Source organism: Mobula hypostoma, chromosome 28 (assembly GCF_963921235.1).
Source record: "Mobula hypostoma chromosome 28, sMobHyp1.1, whole genome shotgun sequence".
Lineage (NCBI taxonomy): Eukaryota > Metazoa > Chordata > Chondrichthyes > Myliobatiformes > Myliobatidae > Mobula > Mobula hypostoma.
Genome location: NC_086124.1, coordinates 21727612 through 21750280, shown reverse-complemented (window position 1 = coordinate 21750280; position 22669 = coordinate 21727612). Strand labels below are relative to the sequence as shown.

The following is a 22669-nucleotide window of genomic DNA, read 5'->3' as shown; positions in this document are numbered from 1 at the left end:
TCTGTCTCGTGCCCTGTGTTCCAGATGCAATGCTGGCTTGTGGCCCAATATAGTATAAACAATACTGTAGCAAACTCCAAAGACAACAACGGTAACAACAGGAACTACATTCAGATATCCCCTTCCTCATCCAGGATGCCATTTATCGCCTGGTCCCGTAACACCTCCACGGTATCCATGAATACCGCGTAGTACCCAGAAAATTGCCAGAAAGTCCGGCCTTTCTATTACAAAAACTCATTTGTTGTAACTCAGTGGCCACTTTATTAGCTCCCGTACCTAATAAAGTGGCCACTGAGTGCATGTTCATGGTCTTCTGCTGCTGCAACCCATCCGCTTCAAGGTTTGACATGTCCTGCGTTCAGAGACGCTGTCCTGCACACCACTGTTGTAATGTGTGGTTATTTGAGTTACTGTCACCTTCCTGTCTGCTTGAACCAGCCTCCTCTGACCTCTCTCATTAACAAGGCGGTTTTGCCCACAGAACTGCTGCTCACTGGATTTTTTTTTTTGTTTCTTTTTTCACCATTCTCTGAAAACTCCAGAGAGTGTTATGTGTGAAAATCCCAGGAGATCAGCAATTTCTGAGATCCTCAAACCACCCCGTCTGGCACCAATAATCATTCCAGTCAAAAGTCACGTAGATGATATTTCCTCCCCATTCTGATGTTTGAGCTGAACAACAGCTGAACCTCTTGACCGTGTTTGCATGCTTTTGTGCATTGAGTTGCTGCCATGTGATTGGCTGATTAGATATTTACATTAACAATCAGGTGTACCTATAGAAATGAGCACTAAGTGTGTTATTTCAGAACAAAATGAAAATACCAGTGGCAATGGCAGTGACTAACACATGATAAATAAAAATGTTCCCATTCTCATCTAGGATCAGGTTTATCTGCTGAGGTGCCCAACGATCCCAAAAAGCCTCCATTGTACACATGGACACCATGTGTTTTTATCTTATTGAGATACAGTAAACAGGCCCTTCCCTTCGAGCCGTGCTTCCAGCAACCCCTGATTTAATCCTAGCCTAATTACAAAGACCAATTATCCTACCGACCGGTACGTCTTTGGACTGTGAGAGGAAACCGGAGGATCCGCAAGAAGCCCATGTGGTCACAGGGAAAACGTACAAATCCTTACATGGCGGGAATTGAACCCAGGTCGCTGGAACTGTAAAACGTTGTGCTAACTGCGACAGTACCATGCTGCCCTTCGCGACTTTACCGTCCCGCATTCTTTCTCTTTGGTTACCTGGGCACAGACAGACCACAGGAAAATGGCCAGGCCGTCCGGCTGGCCGGAGCCTTCCAGGATCCACAAATAGGTATCATTGGCCAACCTCAGGAGCAGGCCTGCTCCTCCTCCCTCACTACTGCCCCCTCTGTACTGGATGACCGAATGCGAAAAGGTTGCAGGCTGAAATGCAGCCAGAAAGGCGAGGGACAGCCCCCCACAGATACGTGAACGGGGGCTGCGGCCTCGCACACTCTGTGTGCACGTGATACGTGGTCTCTTCCGGCCCGCAGAGGTGGCAAGTTTGGAGATCCGTGTACAAGCTATGAACTTCACCCCAGGTCCCCAGACACTGGGGGCCACCTCGCTCCAAGGTGTAAAGGCTGACTGCCACAGTGTCGGGATGGAGAACAAGGTTTCAGAAGTAGACGGTGTGGAGCAGCAACTCGACCTGCATCTTTGAAAGAGGCCGTAGGTGTTGAGCGGTGGCTCAGGTTGTGTGGGACAGGCTCCCGGTCAAGATTCCGGAGTCTGGGTCCGACGAGCGGTTCTGGCGGACCAGAAGCAGTGTGTCACCTGTGGGGTCCCGGAGATGGTCAGGGAACGAGGCGGGTTTCCTGGTTCTTGGTTCTTGGCATCCTAGATGAGGAAGGGAATATTTTAGTATGGCTGGCATGCTTAGTGCGACTGGCGCTCCCTCGTCACCCCACCTCACAGCGCGGCACTTCCTCCTCAGCACCCCAACCACAGCGCTTGCTCCCCCTCACACCGCCCCTCCTGCAGTGCGGCGCTGTCTCTCCGCTGCTCCTCCCACAGTGTGCCGTTCCCTCCTTACCAACCCTCCTGCAGCACTGGGTCGTCTGTGGACATTGTCACAAGCCGGCTGTCTGTCACCCTGGTGGCAGATGTCAGACTGCGGTCCGGGCAGAGCCCTGATTTGACAGGTGCTAACAGATTATGTTCTTGCTCTTTCTCCCTCCCTCCCTTGCTCCCTTTTCCCCCAACCTTCCCTTTTCAATCCCTCTCTGTTCTCCCCATTCCCTTCTCTCACTCTTTCTGACATCCTCCTCCTCTCTCTTCTCTATGCTCATCCCCTCCCCTCCCCTCCCCTCCCTCTTCCCCTCCCCTCCCTCTTCCCCTCCCTCTCCCCCTCCCTCTTTCCCCACCCTGTTCCCTCCCTTCCCCCACACCCCTCCCTTGTTTCCCATTCATCTTCACTTTGCCCTTCTCCCCTTACCTCCCTCTTACTCCTCTCGCTCTCTCCTTCCCTCTCATCCCTCTTCTCCCTTTGCATCTCCACTCCTTCACTTTTCTCTTCTTTCCCGTACTACCCCCCACCCCCACACAGAGGCGGCCGGTGGATACCCCAGTGTTCCAGACAGCAGCGATCTCCACCCCAGCAAAGCGTGTCACTCCAGAACGTGAACCTGAGCGCATTCCGAGCACAACGGTAATTCACAGGGATCTCAGGTCAACACCTCATTGACCTGCATCCGGAAGAGTTATCACTACAGAGCTGCAGGGAGAGAGAGTGGGACAGTGGGATTACTTTGGGGACTGACACAGGGCTGTGGGGAGAGAGTGGGACAGTGGGATTAGTTTGGGGATTGACACAGGGCTGTGGGGAGAGAGTGGGACAGTGGGATTAGTTTGGGGACTGACACAGGGCTGTTGGGAGAGAGTGGGACAGTGGGATTAGTTTGGGGACTGACACAGGGCTGTTGGGAGAGAGTGGGGCCGTGGGATTAGTTTGGGGACTGACGCAGGGCTGTGAGGAGAGAGTGGGACAGTGGGATTAGTTTGGGGACTGACAGGGCTGTGGGGAGAGAGTGGGGCAGTGGGATTAGTTTGGGGACTGACACGGCTGTGGGGAGAGAGTGGGGCAGTGGGATTAGTTTGGGGACTGACACGGCTGTGGGGAGAGAGTGGGACAGTGGGATTAGTTTGGGGACTGACACAGGACTGTGGGGAGAGTGTGGGGCAGTGGGATTAGTTTGGGGACTGACACAGGGCTGTGGGGAGAGTGTGGGGCAGTGGGATTAGTTTGGGGACTGACACAGGGCTGTGGAGAGAGAGTGGGACAGTGGGATTAGTTTGGGGACTGACAGGGCTGTGGGGAGAGAGTGGGGCAGTGGGATTAGTTTGGGGACTGACACGGCTGTGGGGAGAGAGTGGGACAGTGGGATTAGTTTGGGGACTGACACAGGGCTGTTGGGAAAGAGTGGGGCAGTGGGATTAGTTTGGGGTCTGACACAGGGCTGTGGTGAGAGAGTGGGACAGTGGGATTAGTTTGGGGACTGACACAGGACTGTGGGGAGAGAGTGGGACAGTGGGATTAGTTTGGGGACTGACACAGGGCTGTGGGGAGAGAGTGGGACAGTGGGATTAATTTGGGGACTGACACAGGGCTGTGGGGAGAGAGTGGGACAGTGGGATTAGTTTGGGGACTGACACAGGGCTGTGGGGAGAGAGTGGGACAGTGGGATTAGTTTGGGGATTGACACAGGGCTGTGGGGAGAGAGTGGGACAGTGGGATTAGTTTGGGAACTGACACAGGGCTGTGGGGAGACAGTGGGATTAGTTTGGGGACTGACTAGGGCTGTAGGGAGAGAGCGGGACAGTGGGATTAGTTTGGCGACTGACACGGCTACAGGGCTGTGGGGAGAGAGTGGGACAGTGGGGTTAGGTTGAGGACTGACACAGGGCTGTGGGGAGAGAGTGGGACAGTGGGATTAAGTTTGAGGACTGACACGGCTGTGGGGAGTGTGGGACAGTGGGATTAGTTTGGGGACTGACACAGGGCTGTGGGGAGAGAGTGGGACAGTGGGATTAGTTTGGGGACTGACACAGGGCTGTGGAGAGAGAGTGGGACAGTGGGATTAGTTTGGGGACTGACAGGGCTGTGGGGAGAGAGTGGGGCAGTGGGATTAGTTTGGGGACTGACACGGCTGTGGGGAGAGAGTGGGACAGTGGGATTAGTTTGGGGACTGACACAGGACTGTTGGGAGAGAGTGGGGCAGTGGGATTAGTTTGGGGACTGACACAGGGCTGTGGTGAGAGAGTGGGACAGTGGGATTAGTTTGGGGACTGACACAGGACTGTGGGGAGAGAGTGGGACAGTGGGATTAGTTTGGGGACTGACACAGGGCTGTGGGGAGAGAGTGGGACTGGGATTAATTTGGGGACTGACACAGGGCTGTGGGGAGAGAGTGGGACAGTGGGATTAGTTTGGGGACTGACACAGGGCTGTGGGGAGAGAGTGGGACAGTGGGATTAGTTTGGGGATTGACACAGGGCTGTGGGGAGAGAGTGGGACAGTGGGATTAGTTTGGGAACTGACACAGGGCTGTGGGGAGACAGTGGGATTAGTTTGGGGACTGACTAGGGCTGTAGGGATAGAGCGGGACAGTGGGATTAATTTGGCGACTGACACGGCTACAGGGCTGTGGGGAGAGAGTGGGACAGTGGGATTAGTTTGGGGACTGACACAGGGCTGTGTAGAGACAGTGGGATTAGTTTGGAGACTGACATAGGGCTGTAGGGAGAGAGCGGGACAGTGGGATTAGTTTGGCGACTGACACGGCTACGGGGCTGTGGGGAGAGAGTGGGACAATGGGATTAGTTTGGGGACTGACACGGCTGTGGGGAGAGAGTGGGACAGTGGGATTAGTTTGAGGACTGACACGGCTGTGGGGAGAGAGTGGGTCAGTGAGATTAGTTTGGGGACTGACGCAGGGCTGTGAGGAGAGAGTGGGACAGTGGGATTAGTTTGGGGACTGACAGGGCTGTGGGGAGAGAGTGGGGCAGTGGGATTAGTTTGGGGACTGACACAGGGCTGTGTAGAGACAGTGGGATTAGTTTGGAGACTGACATAGGGCTGTAGGGAGAGAGCGGGACAGTGGGATTAGTTTGGCGACTGACACGGCTACGGGGCTGTGGGGAGAGAGTGGGACAGTGGGATTAGTTTGGGGACTGACACGGCTGTGGGGAGAGAGTGGGACAGTGGGATAAGTTTGAGGACTGACACGGCTGTGGGGAGAGAGTGGGTCAGTGGGATTAGTTTGGGGACTGACACAGGACTGTGGGGAGAGAGTGGGACAGTGGGATCAGTTTGGGGACTGACAGGGCTGTGGGGAGAGAGTGGGGCAGTGGGATTAGATTGGGGACTGACACGGCTGTGGGGAGAGAGTGGGACAGTGGGATTAGTTTGGGGACTGACACAGGGCTGTTGGGAGAGAGTGGGACAGTGGGATTAGTTTGGGGACTGACACAGGACTGTGGGGAGAGAGTGGGACAGTGGGATTAGTTTGGGGACTGACACAGGGCTGTGGGGAGAGAGTGGGACAGTGGGATTAATTTGGGGACTGACACAGGGCTCTGGGGAGAGAGTGGGACAGTGGGATTAGTTTCAGGACTGACACAGGGCTGTGGGGAGAGAGTGGGACAGTGGGATTAGTTTGGGGATTGACACAGGGCTGTGGGGAGAGAGTGGGACAGTGGGATTAATTTGGCGACTGACACAGGGCTGTGGGGAGACAGTGGGATTAGTTTGGGGACTGACTAGGGCTGTAGGGAGAGAGCGGGACAGTGGGATTAATTTGGCGACTGACACGGCTACAGGGCTGTGGGGAGAGAGTGGGACAGTGGGATTAGTTTGGGGACTGACACAGGGCTGTGTAGAGACAGTGCGATTAGTTTGGAGACTGACATAGGGCTGTAGGGAGAGAGCGGGACAGTGGGATTAGTTTGGCGACTGACACGGCTACGGGGCTGTGGGGAGAGAGTGGGACAGTGGGATTAGTTTGGGGACTGACACGGCTGTGGGGAGAGAGTGGGACAGTGGGATTAGTTTGAGGACTGACACGGCTGTGGGGAGAGAGTGGGTCAGTGAGATTAGTTTGGGGACTGACGCAGGGCTGTGAGGAGAGAGTGGGACAGTGGGATTAGTTTGGGGACTGACAGGGCTGTGGGGAGAGAGTGGGGCAGTGGGATTAGTTTGGGGACTGACACAGGGCTGTGTAGAGACAGTGGGATTAGTTTGGAGACTGACATAGGGCTGTAGGGAGAGAGCGGGACAGTGGGATTAGTTTGGGGACTGACACGGCTGTGGGGAGAGAGTGGGACAGTGGGATTAGTTTGAGGACTGACACGGCTGTGGGGAGAGAGTGGGTCAGTGGGATTAGTTTGGGGACTGACACAGGACTGTGGGGAGAGAGTGGGACAGTGGGATCAGTTTGGGGACTGACACAGGGCTGTGGAGAGAGAGTGGGACAGTGGGATTAGTTTGGGGACTGACAGGGCTGTGGGGAGAGAGTGGGGCAGTGGGATTAGATTGGGGACTGACACGGCTGTGGGGAGAGAGTGGGACAGTGGGATTAGTTTGGGGACTGACACAGGGCTGTTGGGAGAGAGTGGGACAGTGGGATTAGTTTGGGGACTGACACAGGACTGTGGGGAGAGAGTGGGACAGTGGGATTAGTTTGGGGACTGACACAGGGCTGTGGGGAGAGAGTGGGACAGTGGGATTAATTTGGGGACTGACACAGGGCTGTGGGGAGAGAGTGAGAGAGTGGGACAGTGGGATTAGTTTGGGGACTGACACAGGGCTGTGGGGAGAGAGTGGGACAGTGGGATTAGTTTGGGGATTGACACAGGGCTGTGGGGAGAGAGTGGGACAGTGGGATTAGTTTGGGGACTGACACGGCTGTGGGGAGAGAGTGGGACAGTGGGATTAATTTGAGGACTGACACGGCTGTGGGGAGAGAGTGGGTCAGTGAGATTAGTTTGGGGACTGACGCAGGGCTGTGAGGAGAGAGTGGGACAGTGGGATTAGTTTGGGGACTGACAGGGCTGTGGGGAGAGAGTGGGGCAGTGGGATTAGTTTGGGGACTGACACAGGGCTGTGTAGAGACAGTGGGATTAGTTTGGAGACTGACATAGGGCTGTAGGGAGAGAGCGGGACAGTGGGATTAGTTTGGCGACTGACACGGCTACGGGGCTGTGGGGAGAGAGTGGGACAGTGGGATTAGTTTGGGGACTGACACGGCTGTGGGGAGAGAGTGGGACAGTGGGATTAGTTTGAGGACTGACACGGCTGTGGGGAGAGAGTGGGTCAGTGGGATTAGTTTGGGGACTGACACAGGACTGTGGGGAGAGAGTGGGACAGTGGGATCAGTTTGGGGACTGACACAGGGCTGTGGAGAGAGAGTGGGACAGTGGGATTAGTTTGGGGACTGACAGGGCTGTGGGGAGAGAGTGGGGCAGTGGGATTAGATTGGGGACTGACACGGCTGTGGGGAGAGAGTGGGACAGTGGGATTAGTTTGGGGACTGACACAGGGCTGTTGGGAGAGAGTGGGACAGTGGGATTAGTTTGGGGACTGACACAGGACTGTGGGGAGAGAGTGGGACAGTGGGATTAGTTTGGGGACTGACACAGGGCTGTGGGGAGAGAGTGGGACAGTGGGATTAATTTGGGGACTGACACAGGGCTGTGGGGAGAGAGTGGGACAGTGGGATTAGTTTCAGGACTGACACAGGGCTGTGGGGAGAGAGTGGGACAGTGGGGTTAGGTTGAGGACTGACACAGGGCTGTGGGGAGAGAGTGGGACAGTGGGATTAAGTTTGAGGACTGACACGGCTGTGGGGAGTGTGGGACAGTGGGATTAGTTTGGGGACTGACACAGGGCTGTGGGGAGAGAGTGGGACAGTGGGATCAGTTTGGGGACTGACACAGGGCTGCGGAGAGAGAGTGGGACAGTGGGATTAGTTTGGGGACTGACAGGGCTGTGGGGAGAGAGTGGGGCAGTGGGATTAGTTTGGGGACTGACACGGCTGTGGGGAGAGAGTGGGACAGTGGGATTAGTTTGGGGACTGACACAGGACTGTTGGGAGAGAGTGGGGCAGTGGGATTAGTTTGGGGACTGACACAGGGCTGTGGTGAGAGAGTGGGACAGTGGGATTAGTTTGGGGACTGACACAGGACTGTGGGGAGAGAGTGGGACAGTGGGATTAGTTTGGGGACTGACACAGGGCTGTGGGGAGAGAGTGGGACTGGGATTAATTTGGGGACTGACACAGGGCTGTGGGGAGAGAGTGGGACAGTGGGATTAGTTTGGGGACTGACACAGGGCTGTGGGGAGAGAGTGGGACAGTGGGATTAGTTTGGGGATTGACACAGGGCTGTGGGGAGAGAGTGGGACAGTGGGATTAGTTTGGGAACTGACACAGGGCTGTGGGGAGACAGTGGGATTAGTTTGGGGACTGACTAGGGCTGTAGGGATAGAGCGGGACAGTGGGATTAATTTGGCGACTGACACGGCTACAGGGCTGTGGGGAGAGAGTGGGACAGTGGGATTAGTTTGGGGACTGACACAGGGCTGTGTAGAGACAGTGGGATTAGTTTGGAGACTGACATAGGGCTGTAGGGAGAGAGCGGGACAGTGGGATTAGTTTGGCGACTGACACGGCTACGGGGCTGTGGGGAGAGAGTGGGACAATGGGATTAGTTTGGGGACTGACACGGCTGTGGGGAGAGAGTGGGACAGTGGGATTAGTTTGAGGACTGACACGGCTGTGGGGAGAGAGTGGGTCAGTGAGATTAGTTTGGGGACTGACGCAGGGCTGTGAGGAGAGAGTGGGACAGTGGGATTAGTTTGGGGACTGACAGGGCTCTGGGGAGAGAGTGGGGCAGTGGGATTAGTTTGGGGACTGACACAGGGCTGTGTAGAGACAGTGGGATTAGTTTGGAGACTGACATAGGGCTGTAGGGAGAGAGCGGGACAGTGGGATTAGTTTGGCGACTGACACGGCTACGGGGCTGTGGGGAGAGAGTGGGACAGTGGGATTAGTTTGGGGACTGACACGGCTGTGGGGAGAGAGTGGGACAGTGGGATAAGTTTGAGGACTGACACGGCTGTGGGGAGAGAGTGGGTCAGTGGGATTAGTTTGGGGACTGACACAGGACTGTGGGGAGAGAGTGGGACAGTGGGATCAGTTTGGGGACTGACAGGGCTGTGGGGAGAGAGTGGGGCAGTGGGATTAGATTGGGGACTGACACGGCTGTGGGGAGAGAGTGGGACAGTGGGATTAGTTTGGGGACTGACACAGGGCTGTTGGGAGAGAGTGGGACAGTGGGATTAGTTTGGGGACTGACACAGGACTGTGGGGAGAGAGTGGGACAGTGGGATTAGTTTGGGGACTGACACAGGGCTGTGGGGAGAGAGTGGGACAGTGGGATTAATTTGGGGACTGACACAGGGCTCTGGGGAGAGAGTGGGACAGTGGGATTAGTTTCAGGACTGACACAGGGCTGTGGGGAGAGAGTGGGACAGTGGGATTAGTTTGGGGATTGACACAGGGCTGTGGGGAGAGAGTGGGACAGTGGGATTAGTTTGGGAACTGACACAGGGCTGTGGGGAGACAGTGGGATTAGTTTGGGGACTGACTAGGGCTGTAGGGAGAGAGCGGGACAGTGGGATTAATTTGGCGACTGACACGGCTACAGGGCTGTGGGGAGAGAGTGGGACAGTGGGATTAGTTTGGGGACTGACACAGGGCTGTGTAGAGACAGTGCGATTAGTTTGGAGACTGACATAGGGCTGTAGGGAGAGAGCGGGACAGTGGGATTAGTTTGGCGACTGACACGGCTACGGGGCTGTGGGGAGAGAGTGGGACAGTGGGATTAGTTTGGGGACTGACACGGCTGTGGGGAGAGAGTGGGACAGTGGGATTAGTTTGTGGACTGACACGGCTGTGGGGAGAGAGTGGGTCAGTGAGATTAGTTTGGGGACTGACGCAGGGCTGTGAGGAGAGAGTGGGACAGTGGGATTAGTTTGGGGACTGACAGGGCTGTGGGGAGAGAGTGGGGCAGTGGGATTAGTTTGGGGACTGACACAGGGCTGTGTAGAGACAGTGGGATTAGTTTGGAGACTGACATAGGGCTGTAGGGAGAGAGCGGGACAGTGGGATTAGTTTGGGGACTGACACGGCTGTGGGGAGAGAGTGGGACAGTGGGATTAGTTTGAGGACTGACACGGCTGTGGGGAGAGAGTGGGTCAGTGGGATTAGTTTGGGGACTGACACAGGACTGTGGGGAGAGAGTGGGACAGTGGGATCAGTTTGGGGACTGACACAGGGCTGTGGAGAGAGAGTGGGACAGTGGGATTAGTTTGGGGACTGACAGGGCTGTGGGGAGAGAGTGGGGCAGTGGGATTAGATTGGGGACTGACACGGCTGTGGGGAGAGAGTGGGACAGTGGGATTAGTTTGGGGACTGACACAGGGCTGTTGGGAGAGAGTGGGACAGTGGGATTAGTTTGGGGACTGACACAGGACTGTGGGGAGAGAGTGGGACAGTGGGATTAGTTTGGGGACTGACACAGGGCTGTGGGGAGAGAGTGGGACAGTGGGATTAATTTGGGGACTGACACAGGGCTGTGGGGAGAGAGTGAGAGAGTGGGACAGTGGGATTAGTTTGGGGACTGACACAGGGCTGTGGGGAGAGAGTGGGACAGTGGGATTAGTTTGGGGATTGACACAGGGCTGTGGGGAGAGAGTGGGACAGTCGGATTAGTTTGGGGACTGACACGGCTGTGGGGAGAGAGTGGGACAGTGGGATTAATTTGAGGACTGACACGGATGTGGGGAGAGAGTGGGTCAGTGAGATTAGTTTGGGGACTGACGCAGGGCTGTGAGGAGAGAGTGGGACAGTGGGATTAGTTTGGGGACTGACAGGGCTGTGGGGAGAGAGTGGGGCAGTGGGATTAGTTTGGGGACTGACACAGGGCTGTGTAGAGACAGTGGGATTAGTTTGGAGACTGACATAGGGCTGTAGGGAGAGAGCGGGACAGTGGGATTAGTTTGGCGACTGACACGGCTACGGGGCTGTGGGGAGAGAGTGGGACAGTGGGATTAGTTTGGGGACTGACACGGCTGTGGGGAGAGAGTGGGACAGTGGGATTAGTTTGAGGACTGACACGGCTGTGGGGAGAGAGTGGGTCAGTGGGATTAGTTTGGGGACTGACACAGGACTGTGGGGAGAGAGTGGGACAGTGGGATCAGTTTGGGGACTGACACAGGGCTGTGGAGAGAGAGTGGGACAGTGGGATTAGTTTGGGGACTGACAGGGCTGTGGGGAGAGAGTGGGGCAGTGGGATTAGATTGGGGACTGACACGGCTGTGGGGAGAGAGTGGGACAGTGGGATTAGTTTGGGGACTGACACAGGGCTGTTGGGAGAGAGTGGGACAGTGGGATTAGTTTGGGGACTGACACAGGACTGTGGGGAGAGAGTGGGACAGTGGGATTAGTTTGGGGACTGACACAGGGCTGTGGGGAGAGAGTGGGACAGTGGGATTAATTTGGGGACTGACACAGGGCTGTGGGGAGAGAGTGGGACAGTGGGATTAGTTTCAGGACTGACACAGGGCTGTGGGGAGAGAGTGGGACAGTGGGATTAGTTTGGGGATTGACACAGGGCTGTGGGGAGAGAGTGGGACAGTGGGATTAGTTTGGGAACTGACACAGGGCTGTGGGGAGACAGTGGGATTAGTTTGGGGACTGACTAGGGCTGTAGGGAGAGAGCGGGACAGTGGGATTAATTTGGCGACTGACACGGCTACAGGGCTGTGGGGAGAGAGTGGGACAGTGGGATTAGTTTGGGGACTGACACGGCTGTGGGGAGAGAGTGGGACAGTGGGATAAGTTTGAGGACTGACACGGCTGTGGGGAGAGAGTGGGTCAGTGGGATTAGTTTGGGGACTGACACAGGACTGTGGGGAGAGAGTGGGACAGTGGGATCAGTTTGGGGACTGACACAGGGCTGTGGAGAGAGAGTGGGACAGTGGGATTAGTTTGGGGACTGACAGGGCTGTGGGGAGAGAGTGGGGCAGTGGGATTAGATTGGGGACTGACACGGCTGTGGGGAGAGAGTGGGACAGTGGGATTAGTTTGGGGACTGACACAGGGCTGTTGGGAGAGAGTGGGACAGTGGGATTAGTTTGGGGACTGACACAGGACTGTGGGGAGAGAGTGGGACAGTGGGATTAGTTTGGGGACTGACACAGGGCTGTGGGGAGAGAGTGGGACAGTGGGATTAATTTGGGGACTGACACAGGGCTGTGGGGAGAGAGTGGGACAGTGGGATTAGTTTCAGGACTGACACAGGGCTGTGGGGAGAGAGTGGGACAGTGGGATTAGTTTGGGGATTGACACAGGGCTGTGGGGAGAGAGTGGGACAGTGGGATTAGTTTGGGAACTGACACAGGGCTGTGGGGAGACAGTGGGATTAGTTTGGGGACTGACTAGGGCTGTAGGGAGAGAGCGGGACAGTGGGATTAATTTGGCGACTGACACGGCTACAGGGCTGTGGGGAGAGAGTGGGACAGTGGGATTAGTTTGGGGACTGACACAGGGCTGTGGGGAGAGAGTGGGACAGTGGGATTAGTTTGGGGACTGACACGGCTGTGGGGAGAGAGTGGGTCAGTGGGATTAGTTTGGGGACTGACACAGGACTGTGGGGAGAGAGTGGGACAGTGGGATTAGTTTGGGGACTGACAGGGCTGTGGGGAGAGAGTGGGGCAGTGGGATTAGTTTGGGGACTGACACGGCTGTGGGGAGAGAGTGGGACAGTGGGATTAGTTTGGGGACTGACACAGGGCTGTTGGGAGAGAGTGGGACAGTGGGATTAGTTTGGGGACTGACACAGGGCTGTGGGGAGAGAGTGGGACAGTGGGATTAGTTTGGGGACTGACACAGGGCTGTGGGGAGAGAGTGGGACAGTGGGATTAGTTTGGGGACTGACACAGGGCTGTGGGGAGAGAGTGGGACAGTGGGATTAGTTTGGGGACTGACACAGGGCTGTGGGGAGAGAGTGGGACAGTGGGATTAGTTTGGGGACTGACACAGGGCTGTGGGGAGAGAGTGGGACAGTGGGATTAGTTTGGGGACTGACACGTGCTGTGGGGAGAGAGTGGGACAGTGGGATTAGTTTGGGGACTGACACGGGCTGTGGGGAGAGAGTGGGACAGTGGGATTAGTTTGGGGACTGACACAGGGCTGTTGGGAGAGAGTGGGGCAGTGGGATTAGTTTGGGGACTGACACAGGGCTGTGGGGAGAGAGTGGGACAGTGGGATTAGTTTGGGGACTGACACAGGACTGTGGGGAGAGAGTGGGACAGTGGGATTAGTTTGGGGACTGACACAGGGCTGTGGGGAGAGAGTGGGACAGTGGGATTAATTTGGGGACTGACACAGGGCTGTGGGGAGAGAGTGGGACAGTGGGATTAGTTTGGGGACTGACACAGGGCTGTGGGGAGAGAGTGGGACAGTGGGATTAGTTTGGGGACTGACACAGGGCTGTGGGGAGAGAGTGGGACAGTGGGATTAGTTTGGGAACTGACACAGGGCTGTGGGGAGACAGTGGGATTAGTTTGGGGACTGACTAGGGCTGTAGGGAGAGAGCGGGACAGTGGGATTAGTTTGGCGACTGACACGGCTACAGGGCTGTGGGGAGAGAGTGGGACAGTGGGGTTAGGTTGAGGACTGACACAGGGCTGTGGGGAGAGAGTGGGACAGTGGGATTAAGTTTGAGGACTGACACGGCTGTGGGGAGAGTGGGACAGTGGGATTAGTTTGGGGACTGACACAGGGCTGTGGGGAGAGAGTGGGACAGTGGGATTAGTTTGGGGACTGACACGGCTGTGGGGAGAGAGTGGGACAGTGGGATTAGTTTGGGGACTGACACAGGGCTGTTGGGAGAGAGTGGGGCAGTGGGATTAGTTTGGGGACTGACACAGGGCTGTGGTGAGAGAGTGGGACAGTGGGATTAGTTTGGGGACTGACACAGGACTGTGGGGAGAGAGTGGGACAGTGGGATTAGTTTGGGGACTGACACAGGGCTGTGGGGAGAGAGTGGGACAGTGGGATTAATTTGGGGACTGACACAGGGCTGTGGGGAGAGAGTGGGACAGTGGGATTAGTTTGGGGACTGACACAGGGCTGTGGGGAGAGAGTGGGACAGTGGGATTAGTTTGGGGATTGACACAGGGCTGTGGGGAGAGAGTGGGACAGTGGGATTAGTTTGGGAACTGACACAGGGCTGTGGGGAGACAGTGGGATTAGTTTGGGGACTGACTAGGGCTGTAGGGAGAGAGCGGGACAGTGGGATTAATTTGGCGACTGACACGGCTACAGGGCTGTGGGGAGAGAGTGGGACAGTGGGATTAGTTTGGGGACTGACACAGGGCTGTGTAGAGACAGTGGGATTAGTTTGGAGACTGACATAGGGCTGTAGGGAGAGAGCGGGACAGTGGGATTAGTTTGGCGACTGACACGGCTACGGGGCTGTGGGGAGAGAGTGGGACAGTGGGATTAGTTTGGGGACTGACAGGGCTGTGGGGAGAGAGTGGGACAGTGGGATTAGTTTGAGGACTGACACGGCTGTGGGGAGAGAGTGGGTCAGTGAGATTAGTTTGGGGACTGACGCAGGGCTGTGAGGAGAGAGTGGGACAGTGGGATTAGTTTGGGGACTGACAGGGCTGTGGGGAGAGAGTGGGGCAGTGGGATTAGTTTGGGGACTGACACAGGGCTGTGTAGAGACAGTGGGATTAGTTTGGAGACTGACATAGGGCTGTAGGGAGAGAGCGGGACAGTGGGATTAGTTTGGCGACTGACACGGCTACGGGGCTGTGGGGAGAGAGTGGGACAGTGGGATTAGTTTGTGGACTGACACGGCTGTGGGGAGAGAGTGGGACAGTGGGATAAGTTTGAGGACTGACACGGCTGTGGGGAGAGAGTGGGTCAGTGGGATTAGTTTGGGGACTGACACAGGACTGTGGGGAGAGAGTGGGACAGTGGGATTAGTTTGGGGACTGACACGGGCTGTGGGGAGAGAGTGGGGCAGTGGGATTAGATTGGGGACTGACACGACTGTGGGGAGAGAGTGGGACAGTGGGATTAGTTTGGGGACTGACACAGGGCTGTTGGGAGAGAGTGGGACAGTGGGATTAGTTTGGGGACTGACACAGGACTGTGGGGAGAGAGTGGGACAGTGGGATTAGTTTTGGGACTGACACAGGGCTGTGGGGAGAGAGTGGGACAGTAGGATTAATTTGGGGACTGACACAGGGCTCTGGGGAGAGAGTGGGACAGTGGGATTAGTTTGGGGACTGACACAGGGCTGTGGGGAGAGAGTGGGACAGTGGGATTAGTTTGGGGACTGACACAGGGCTGTGGGGAGAGAGTGGGACTGGGATTAATTTGGGGACTGACACAGGGCTGTGGGGAGAGAGTGGGACAGTGGGATTAGTATGGAGACTGACACAGGGCTGTGGGGAGAGAGTGGGACAGTGGGTTTAGTTTGGGGACTGACACAGGGCTGTGGGGAGAGAGTGGGACAGTGGGATTAGTTTGGGAACTGACACAGGGCTGTGGGGAGACAGTGGGATTAGTTTGGGGACTGACTAGGGCTGTAGGGAGAGAGCGGGACAGTGGGATTAATTTGGCGACTGACACGGCTACAGGGCTGTGGGGAGAGAGTGGGACAGTGGGATTAGTTTGGAGACTGACACGGGCTGTGAGGAGAGAGTGGGCAGTGGGATTAGTTTGGAGACTGACACGGGCTGTGAGGGAGAGAGTGGGACAGTGGGATTAGTTTGGAGACTGACACGGCTAGGGGCTGTGGGGAGAGAGTGGGACAGTGGGATTAGTTTGGGGACTGACACGGCTGTGGGGAGAGAGTGGGACAGTGGGATTAGTTTGGAGGACTGACACGGGCTGTGGGGAGAGAGTGGGCAGTGGGATTAGTTTGGAGACTGACACAGGGCTGTGAGGAGAGAGTGGGACAGTGGGATTAGTTTGGGGACTGACACGGGCTGTGGGGAGAGAGTGGGGCAGTGGGATTAGTTTGGGGACTGACACAGGGCTGTGAGAGAGTGGGCAGTGGGATTAGTTTGGAGACTGACACGGGCTGTGAGGAGAGAGTGGGACAGTGGGATTAGTTTGGAGACTGACACGGGCTGTGGGGAGAGAGTGGGACAGTGGGATTAGTCTGGAGACTGACACGGGCTGTGAGGAGAGAGTGGGCAGTGGGTTTAGTCTGGAGACTGACACGGGCTGTGAGGAGAGAGTGGGCAGTGGGTTTAGTCTGGAGACTGACACAGGCTGTGAGGAGAGAGTGGGCAGTGGGTTTAGTCTGGAGACTGACACGGGCTGTGAGGAGAGAGTGGGCAGTGGGTTTAGTCTGGAGACTGACACGGGCTGTGAGGAGAGAGTGGGCAGTGGGTTTAGTCTGGAGACTGACACGGGCTGTGAGGAGAGAGTGGGCAGTGGGTTTAGTCTGGAGACTGACACAGGCTGTGTGGAGAGAGTGGGCAGTGGGATTAGTTTGGGACTGACACAGGGCTGTGGGGAGAGAGTGGGACAGTGGGATTAGTTTGGAGACTGACACAGGGCTGTGGGGAGAGAGTGGGCAGTGGGTTTAGTCTGGAGACTGACACGGGCTGTGAGGAGAGAGTGGGCAGTGGGTTTAGTCTGGAGACTGACACGGGCTGTGAGGAGAGAGTGGGCAGTGGGTTTAGTCTGGAGACTGACACGGGCTGTGAGGAGAGAGTGGGCAGTGGGTTTAGTCTGGAGACTGACACGGGCTGTGAGGAGAGAGTGGGCAGTGGGTTTAGTCTGGAGACTGACACGGGCTGTGAGGAGAGAGTGGGCAGTGGGTTTAGTCTGGAGACTGACACGGGCTGTGAGGAGAGAGTGGGCAGTGGGTTTAGTCTGGAGACTGACACGGGCTGTGAGGAGAGAGTGGGCAGTGGGTTTAGTCTGGAGACTGACACGGGCTGTGAGGAGAGAGTGGGCAGTGGGTTTAGTCTGGAGACTGACACGGGCTGTGAGGAGAGAGTGGGCAGTGGGTTTAGTCTGGAGACTGACACGGGCTGTGAGGAGAGAGTGGGCAGTGGGTTTAGTCTGGAGACTGACACGGGCTGTGAGGAGAGAGTGGGCAGTGGGTTTAGTCTGGAGACTGACACGGGCTGTGGGGAGAGAGTGGGCAGTGGGTTTAGTCTGGAGACTGACACGGGCTGTGAGGAGAGAGTGGGCAGTGGGTTTAGTCTGGAGACTGACACGGGCTGTGAGGAGAGAGTGGGCAGTGGGTTTAGTCTGGAGACTGACACGGGCTGTGAGGAGAGAGTGGGCAGTGGGTTTAGTCTGGAGACTGACACGGGCTGTGAGGAGAGAGTGGGCAGTGGGTTTAGTCTGGAGACTGACACAGGCTGTGTGGAGAGAGTGGGCAGTGGGTTTAGTCTGGAGACTGACACGGGCTGTGAGGAGAGAGTGGGCAGTGGGTTTAGTCTGGAGACTGACACGGGCTGTGAGGAGAGAGTGGGCAGTGGGTTTAGTCTGGAGACTGACACGGGCTGTGAGGAGAGAGTGGGCAGTGGGTTTAGTCTGGAGACTGACACGGGCTGTGAGGAGAGAGTGGGCAGTGGGTTTAGTCTGGAGACTGACACGGGCTGTGAGGAGAGAGTGGGCAGTGGGTTTAGTCTGGAGACTGACACGGGCTGTGAGGAGAGAGTGGGCAGTGGGTTTAGTCTGGAGACTGACACGGGCTGTGAGGAGAGAGTGGGCAGTGGGTTTAGTCTGGAGACTGACACGGGCTGTGAGGAGAGAGTGGGCAGTGGGTTTAGTCTGGAGACTGACACGGGCTGTGAGGAGAGAGTGGGCAGTGGGTTTAGTCTGGAGACTGACACGGGCTGTGAGGAGAGAGTGGGCAGTGGGTTTAGTCTGGAGACTGACACGGGCTGTGAGGAGAGAGTGGGCAGTGGGTTTAGTCTGGAGACTGACACGGGCTGTGAGGAGAGAGTGGGCAGTGGGTTTAGTCTGGAGACTGACACGGGCTGTGAGGAGAGAGTGGGCAGTGGGTTTAGTCTGGAGACTGACACGGGCTGTGAGGAGAGAGTGGGCAGTGGGTTTAGTCTGGAGACTGACACGGGCTGTGAGGAGAGAGTGGGCAGTGGGTTTAGTCTGGAGACTGACACGGGCTGTGAGGAGAGAGTGGGCAGTGGGTTTAGTCTGGAGACTGACACGGGCTGTGAGGAGAGAGTGGGCAGTGGGTTTAGTCTGGAGACTGACACGGGCTGTGAGGAGAGAGTGGGCAGTGGGTTTAGTCTGGAGACTGACACGGGCTGAGGAGAGAGTGGGCAGTGGGTTTAGTCTGGAGACTGACACGGGCTGTGAGGAGAGAGTGGGCAGTGGGTTTAGTCTGGAGACTGACACGGGCTGTGAGGAGAGAGTGGGCAGTGGGTTTAGTCTGGAGACTGACACGGGCTGTGAGGAGAGAGTGGGCAGTGGGTTTAGTCTGGAGACTGACACGGGCTGTGAGGAGAGAGTGGGCAGTGGGTTTAGTCTGGAGACTGACACGGGCTGTGAGGAGAGAGTGGGCAGTGGGTTTAGTCTGGAGACTGACACGGGCTGTGAGGAGAGAGTGGGCAGTGGGTTTAGTCTGGAGACTGACACGGGCTGTGAGGAGAGAGTGGGCAGTGGGTTTAGTCTGGAGACTGACACGGGCTGTGAGGAGAGAGTGGGCAGTGGGTTTAGTCTGGAGACTGACACGGGCTGTGAGGAGAGAGTGGGCAGTGGGTTTAGTCTGGAGACTGACACGGGCTGTGAGGAGAGAGTGGGCAGTGGGTTTAGTCTGGAGACTGACACGGGCTGTGAGGAGAGAGTGGGCAGTGGGTTTAGTCTGGAGACTGACACGGGCTGTGAGGAGAGAGTGGGCAGTGGGTTTAGTCTGGAGACTGACACGGGCTGTGAGGAGAGAGTGGGCAGTGGGTTTAGTCTGGAGACTGACACGGGCTGTGAGGAGAGAGTGGGCAGTGGGTTTAGTCTGGAGACTGACACGGGCTGTGAGGAGAGAGTGGGCAGTGGGTTTAGTCTGGAGACTGACACGGGCTGTGAGGAGAGAGTGGGCAGTGGGTTTAGTCTGGAGACTGACACGGGCTGTGAGGAGAGAGTGGGCAGTGGGTTTAGTCTGGAGACTGACACGGGCTGTGAGGAGAGAGTGGGCAGTGGGTTTAGTCTGGAGACTGACACGGGCTGTGAGGAGAGAGTGGGCAGTGGGTTTAGTCTGGAGACTGACACGGGCTGTGAGGAGAGAGTGGGCAGTGGGTTTAGTCTGGAGACTGACACGGGCTGTGAGGAGAGAGTGGGCAGTGGGTTTAGTCTGGAGACTGACACGGGCTGTGAGGAGAGAGTGGGCAGTGGGTTTAGTCTGGAGACTGACACGGGCTGTGAGGAGAGAGTGGGCAGTGGGTTTAGTCTGGAGACTGACACGGGCTGTGAGGAGAGAGTGGGCAGTGGGTTTAGTCTGGAGACTGACACGGGCTGTGAGGAGAGAGTGGGCAGTGGGTTTAGTCTGGAGACTGACACGGGCTGTGAGGAGAGAGTGGGCAGTGGGTTTAGTCTGGAGACTGACACGGGCTGTGAGGAGAGAGTGGGCAGTGGGTTTAGTCTGGAGACTGACACGGGCTGTGAGGAGAGAGTGGGCAGTGGGTTTAGTCTGGAGACTGACACGGGCTGTGAGGAGAGAGTGGGCAGTGGGTTTAGTCTGGAGACTGACACGGGCTGTGAGGAGAGAGTGGGCAGTGGGTTTAGTCTGGAGACTGACACGGGCTGTGAGGAGAGAGTGGGCAGTGGGTTTAGTCTGGAGACTGACACGGGCTGTGAGGAGAGAGTGGGCAGTGGGTTTAGTCTGGAGACTGACACGGGCTGTGAGGAGAGAGTGGGCAGTGGGTTTAGTCTGGAGACTGACACGGGCTGTGAGGAGAGAGTGGGCAGTGGGTTTAGTCTGGAGACTGACACGGGCTGTGAGGAGAGAGTGGGCAGTGGGTTTAGTCTGGAGACTGACACGGGCTGTGAGGAGAGAGTGGGCAGTGGGTTTAGTCTGGAGACTGACACGGGCTGTGAGGAGAGAGTGGGCAGTGGGTTTAGTCTGGAGACTGACACGGGCTGTGAGGAGAGAGTGGGCAGTGGGTTTAGTCTGGAGACTGACACGGGCTGTGAGGAGAGAGTGGGCAGTGGGTTTAGTCTGGAGACTGACACGGGCTGTGAGGAGAGAGTGGGCAGTGGGTTTAGTCTGGAGACTGACACGGGCTGTGAGGAGAGAGTGGGCAGTGGGTTTAGTCTGGAGACTGACACGGGCTGTGAGGAGAGAGTGGGCAGTGGGTTTAGTCTGGAGACTGACACGGGCTGTGAGGAGAGAGTGGGCAGTGGGTTTAGTCTGGAGACTGACACGGGCTGTGAGGAGAGAGTGGGCAGTGGGTTTAGTCTGGAGACTGACACGGGCTGTGAGGAGAGAGTGGGCAGTGGGTTTAGTCTGGAGACTGACACGGGCTGTGAGGAGAGAGTGGGCAGTGGGTTTAGTCTGGAGACTGACACGGGCTGTGAGGAGAGAGTGGGCAGTGGGTTTAGTCTGGAGACTGACACGGGCTGTGAGGAGAGAGTGGGCAGTGGGTTTAGTCTGGAGACTGACACGGGCTGTGAGGAGAGAGTGGGCAGTGGGTTTAGTCTGGAGACTGACACGGGCTGTGAGGAGAGAGTGGGCAGTGGGTTTAGTCTGGAGACTGACACGGGCTGTGAGGAGAGAGTGGGCAGTGGGTTTAGTCTGGAGACTGACACGGGCTGTGAGGAGAGAGTGGGCAGTGGGTTTAGTCTGGAGACTGACACGGGCTGTGAGGAGAGAGTGGGCAGTGGGTTTAGTCTGGAGACTGACACGGGCTGTGAGGAGAGAGTGGGCAGTGGGTTTAGTCTGGAGACTGACACGGGCTGTGAGGAGAGAGTGGGCAGTGGGTTTAGTCTGGAGACTGACACGGGCTGTGAGGAGAGAGTGGGCAGTGGGTTTAGTCTGGAGACTGACACGGGCTGTGAGGAGAGAGTGGGCAGTGGGTTTAGTCTGGAGACTGACACGGGCTGTGAGGAGAGAGTGGGCAGTGGGTTTAGTCTGGAGACTGACACGGGCTGTGAGGAGAGAGTGGGCAGTGGGTTTAGTCTGGAGACTGACACGGGCTGTGAGGAGAGAGTGGGCAGTGGGTTTAGTCTGGAGACTGACACGGGCTGTGAGGAGAGAGTGGGCAGTGGGTTTAGTCTGGAGACTGACACGGGCTGTGAGGAGAGAGTGGGCAGTGGGTTTAGTCTGGAGACTGACACGGGCTGTGAGGAGAGAGTGGGCAGTGGGTTTAGTCTGGAGACTGACACGGGCTGTGAGGAGAGAGTGGGCAGTGGGTTTAGTCTGGAGACTGACACGGGCTGTGAGGAGAGAGTGGGCAGTGGGTTTAGTCTGGAGACTGACACGGGCTGTGAGGAGAGAGTGGGCAGTGGGTTTAGTCTGGAGACTGACACGGGCTGTGAGGAGAGAGTGGGCAGTGGGTTTAGTCTGGAGACTGACACGGGCTGTGAGGAGAGAGTGGGCAGTGGGTTTAGTCTGGAGACTGACACGGGCTGTGAGGAGAGAGTGGGCAGTGGGTTTAGTCTGGAGACTGACACGGGCTGTGAGGAGAGAGTGGGCAGTGGGTTTAGTCTGGAGACTGACACGGGCTGTGAGGAGAGAGTGGGCAGTGGGTTTAGTCTGGAGACTGACACGGGCTGTGAGGAGAGAGTGGGCAGTGGGTTTAGTCTGGAGACTGACACGGGCTGTGAGGAGAGAGTGGGCAGTGGGTTTAGTCTGGAGACTGACACGGGCTGTGAGGAGAGAGTGGGCAGTGGGTTTAGTCTGGAGACTGACACGGGCTGTGAGGAGAGAGTGGGCAGTGGGTTTAGTCTGGAGACTGACACGGGCTGTGAGGAGAGAGTGGGCAGTGGGTTTAGTCTGGAGACTGACACGGGCTGTGAGGAGAGAGTGGGCAGTGGGTTTAGTCTGGAGACTGACACGGGCTGTGAGGAGAGAGTGGGCAGTGGGTTTAGTCTGGAGACTGACACGGGCTGTGAGGAGAGAGTGGGCAGTGGGTTTAGTCTGGAGACTGACACGGGCTGTGAGGAGAGAGTGGGCAGTGGGTTTAGTCTGGAGACTGACACGGGCTGTGAGGAGAGAGTGGGCAGTGGGTTTAGTCTGGAGACTGACACGGGCTGTGAGGAGAGAGTGGGCAGTGGGTTTAGTCTGGAGACTGACACGGGCTGTGAGGAGAGAGTGGGCAGTGGGTTTAGTCTGGAGACTGACACGGGCTGTGAGGAGAGAGTGGGCAGTGGGTTTAGTCTGGAGACTGACACGGGCTGTGAGGAGAGAGTGGGCAGTGGGTTTAGTCTGGAGACTGACACGGGCTGTGAGGAGAGAGTGGGCAGTGGGTTTAGTCTGGAGACTGACACGGGCTGTGAGGAGAGAGTGGGCAGTGGGTTTAGTCTGGAGACTGACACGGGCTGTGAGGAGAGAGTGGGCAGTGGGTTTAGTC

General features: G+C 56.8%; 1 protein-coding gene across 9 annotated transcripts in view; it reads left to right on the top strand.

The window, feature by feature from the left end:
• LOC134338688 (methyl-CpG-binding domain protein 1-like) overlaps nt 1-22669 on the top strand; it is a 263482-nt gene that overhangs the window by 177359 nt on the left and 63454 nt on the right. For all 9 annotated transcript variants that reach the window (XM_063034729.1, XM_063034728.1, XM_063034721.1 and 6 more), the window contains one exon: nt 2588-2689. In XM_063034729.1, the coding sequence (XP_062890799.1) occupies nt 2588-2689 (102 nt within the window). The remainder of the gene's footprint in view (nt 1-2587; nt 2690-22669) is intronic.